The sequence below is a fragment of the Myotis brandtii genome, unplaced genomic scaffold, assembly GCF_000412655.1.
Source record: "Myotis brandtii unplaced genomic scaffold, ASM41265v1 scaffold213, whole genome shotgun sequence".
Taxonomy (NCBI): Eukaryota; Metazoa; Chordata; class Mammalia; order Chiroptera; family Vespertilionidae; genus Myotis; species Myotis brandtii.
Window position 1 is genome coordinate 2,200,666 of NW_005357962.1, and position 1,388 is coordinate 2,202,053.

Consider the following 1,388-nt stretch of genomic DNA (forward strand, 5'->3'; position numbering starts at 1 on the left):
GGGGCCGGGCACCACCCCCAGACCTCAGGAGAACGGCCCTGGGGCCCGGAGCTGGGGTCCAGCACCCCTGACCTGGGCGGAGATGCTGGGCGGCCAGCACCCCCCTCCCACAGCTCCTCCTCCAGGTGAGCATAGCCTTTCCCAGGGAGGGGGAGAGGGACCCGGGCCAGGGGCCGAGCCGTTGGATCTAAAACCCCGAGGTCAGCCGGCCCTCCCTCCCCATCCCGCCTGGAGGCCTCGACACCTGGGGAGGCGCAGGCAGCCAGGAGCTGGCGGTGCCCGGATTCGCCAGCGGACCTTGCCAGTGTCCCCAGGGTCTGTCCAGTTGGGCTTCATGACTTGCCTGTGAAATGGTGACACTGGCTCACAGTTAGGGTGGGCTCCACTTATTCACTGCTCTTGGGACTGTGTCATAGTAATGAGAGATTTGGGAAGATTAAAAACAAAATGCAGCAGGAGCGTGTTGGTCCTCACGGGACTCTGGCCTGGCGGCCTCCCGCCCTCTCCACGCCTGGGCTTCGAGCCGCCCCTGCTGCTGTCAGGGCCAGGCCGAGGGGCAGTGCTTGGGCTCGGGGGGAGGATGGGAGGGCAGATTCCCGGGTCCATGGGCTTCTGGAGCTTGGCCTCCCAGGACGCCCGCTGGCCCCGCACGTGCCCCTGACGGGATGGGCCACACTGACGAAGGGGCCCCTGGTCGTGGCACGTGTGCCAGTAGGGCAGGTCCTCTCCGCCCACCTTTCCAGGGTGAGCCTGGCCGGCGCGGAGCCCTTTCTGGTGCAGGCGCCCCTGGGGCAGGTGGTGCGGCTCTTCTGCCCGGGTGTCGCCTCCATGGACCCCCCTACCAGGTGGCAGAAGGACGGGCAGCCCCTCTCCTCTGACAGGTGTGTGCGGGATCCTCCCCAGGGGCAGCCCCTCGGATTCCCCTGGGATGGGGGTGAGCGGGGGCTACGGTCCCCTCCGGTTGGAGCACTGAGGCCTGAGGGGCGTCGGGCTCGTTGCTGCCCTCAGGAGCCCAGAGCTCAAGCCCCCATTCCACTCACTCAGACACAGGCTGCAGCCTGATGGTTCCCTGGTCATCAGCCCCCTGAGGGCAGAGGACGCTGGCACCTACAGCTGTGGTGCCAGGCCAGGCCGTGACTCTCTGAAGATCCAGCTTCGCATCACAGGTCTCTGTCCCCTCCCCCAATGGGTTCTCAAGGCCCCAGGGGGGAAGGGACTGGCTGAGAGGGCCTGAGCCGGGCACCCCTGGGCCCAGGCATGCCGGGCAGGGACCATGGACTCAGGTGGCTGGGTGGAGGGCTTGCTCCTCGTGGCCCTCATTTCTCCACGTTCACACCCTGGCCTCATGGCCGACCCTTCCCCCCCCCCCCCCCCCCCCCCCCCCCCCC

At 68.2% G+C, this 1,388-nt stretch overlaps 1 protein-coding gene across 1 annotated transcript in view; it reads left to right on the forward strand.

The window, feature by feature from the left end:
- Nucleotides 1-1,388, forward strand: part of PAPLN (papilin, proteoglycan-like sulfated glycoprotein) — a 32,541-nt gene that overhangs the window by 17,619 nt on the left and 13,534 nt on the right. The window contains exons 19-21 of the mRNA XM_014539341.1: nucleotides 2-125; nucleotides 744-881; nucleotides 1,045-1,166. Coding sequence (XP_014394827.1) covers nucleotides 2-125; nucleotides 744-881; nucleotides 1,045-1,166 — 384 coding nt within the window. The remainder of the gene's footprint in view (nucleotide 1; nucleotides 126-743; nucleotides 882-1,044; nucleotides 1,167-1,388) is intronic.